At 39.0% G+C, this 1,771-nt stretch overlaps 1 protein-coding gene across 6 annotated transcripts in view; it reads right to left on the reverse strand.

Annotated features, from left to right (window-relative positions):
- Positions 1 to 1,771, reverse strand: part of LRRC27 (leucine rich repeat containing 27) — an 81,726-nt gene that overhangs the window by 34,522 nt on the left and 45,433 nt on the right. For all 6 annotated transcript variants that reach the window (XM_025208826.1, XM_025208823.1, XM_025208825.1 and 3 more), the window contains exon 7: positions 1,262 to 1,402. In XM_025208826.1, the coding sequence (XP_025064611.1) occupies positions 1,262 to 1,402 (141 nt within the window). The remainder of the gene's footprint in view (positions 1 to 1,261; positions 1,403 to 1,771) is intronic.

Here is a 1,771-nt window from a genome sequence, read left to right on the forward strand (position 1 = left end):
GTGCAGGGGGTCGGACTCGATGATCTATTGAGGTCCCTTCCGACCCTAACATGTATGAATCTATGAATCACAGAGCCAGTCATCTTGTCAAAGAAGGTAATCAGGTTGATCAGGCATGACTTGCCCTTGGTGAATCCATGCTAACTGTTCCTAATGACCTTCTTCTTCTCCAAGTGCTTAGAACTGGATTATTTGAGGACCTGCTCCATGATTTTTTTAGGGATTGAGGTGAGGCTGACTGGTCTGTAGTTCCCTGGATCCTCCTTTTTCCCTTTCTTAAAGATGGGCACTATATTTGCCCTTTTGCAATTGTCTGGGACCTCCCCTGATTGCCATAAATTTTCAAAGTTAATGGCGAGTGGCTCTGCAATCACATCAGCTAACTCCCTCAGCACCCTCAGATGCATTGCATCTGGCCCTGTAGACTTGTACACATCCAGCTGTTTTAAACAGTACCTAACCTGTTCTTTCATCACTGAGGGTTGCTGACCTTGTCCCCAAACTGTGCTACCCAGTGCAATAGTCTGGGAGTTGACCTTGCCTGTGACAACTCAGATAAAAAATACACTGAGTACTTAAGTCTTTTCCTCATCCTCTGCCACTAGGTTGCCTCTCCCATTCAGTAAGGACCCACACTTTCCCTGACCTTCCTCTTGTTTTCTCTCCTCCACCACATTGTAGGATCTGTTAGGAAATGTAATATAATGTCATAAAATATGATTAACTGATTTTTTGAGTAAGTTTCACAGACAGTAGTATGTTGGCTCTTGAATAGGATTCTAAATGTATGCATATGGTAGACTAATATGCAGAATTGGAAACAATTTACATTTGAAACTTTTTTTTTTAATTTACATATCCCTTATCCTGCAAGCACGTCAACATTTTTATATATCATATGCCTGTTTTACTGCTGTTCAGTTAGTCTGTTGTCAGTTAGTAAGCTTTAAAAAAGTAATTTCAGTAGTTGCATAATATGCCCTATGACTATAGAGTTATGAAGGGAAATATTTTTCCCAGTACATGAGAACAGAAACTCAGATTCTCCAAGTCGGCAGTAAGAAATGCAATAGTTCATGTTCTTGTTCCCCAGGAGCACTATGCTTTTACATTTCTATTTACAGTCCAGATAATTTGTAATGACTTCTTCCTTTACAAATGGAAAACTGGGTGAATCATGAGGGGAAAAGAGCTACAGTGCTAAGAAGATGGGCAACAACTCAAAAAGACTGCACTGATATAAGGCAAAAATAATACTTGCTTTCTTTGCTGTTCAATTAAAGCCAGTTTCTCTTTCATCTGCTTCTGCGCTGCCAATCTGCACTCTTCAGCTCGCTTTGTCTGTATCTTCTTATCGAGGGATGAAAACTCAGGAAATACATTCTTCTGCATGGATTTTTTCCTTTTAAAATAAGGCCATTCATTACAGGTTTTTAAATACTGTATTTAAAGACAAGCATAGTGATGCAATTATTGATTATGATAACTAAATTCACCAGACAGATCTTTGGGCAGGTCTGATTCTTGACCAAAGAGAGAACAAAAAGATGCACTGTGGGTTTCTAACCTATATTTGTAGATGCAACAAATCACTGACATCCGTACAACTAGGCCCTAATTCAGTCAGCTCCCTGAGTTTAAGTATACAAGTAGCCCTACAGATTTCAACAGGACAATTTAAGGCAGTAACACACTTAAATAACATGCTAAATGAGGCACTTAAAAATAATTTGATCCAATCTCACTATGGAAAAAGTAATATAGACAGCAG

This window comes from Alligator sinensis, unplaced genomic scaffold, assembly GCF_000455745.1.
Source record: "Alligator sinensis unplaced genomic scaffold, ASM45574v1 scaffold195_2, whole genome shotgun sequence".
Lineage (NCBI taxonomy): Eukaryota > Metazoa > Chordata > Crocodylia > Alligatoridae > Alligator > Alligator sinensis.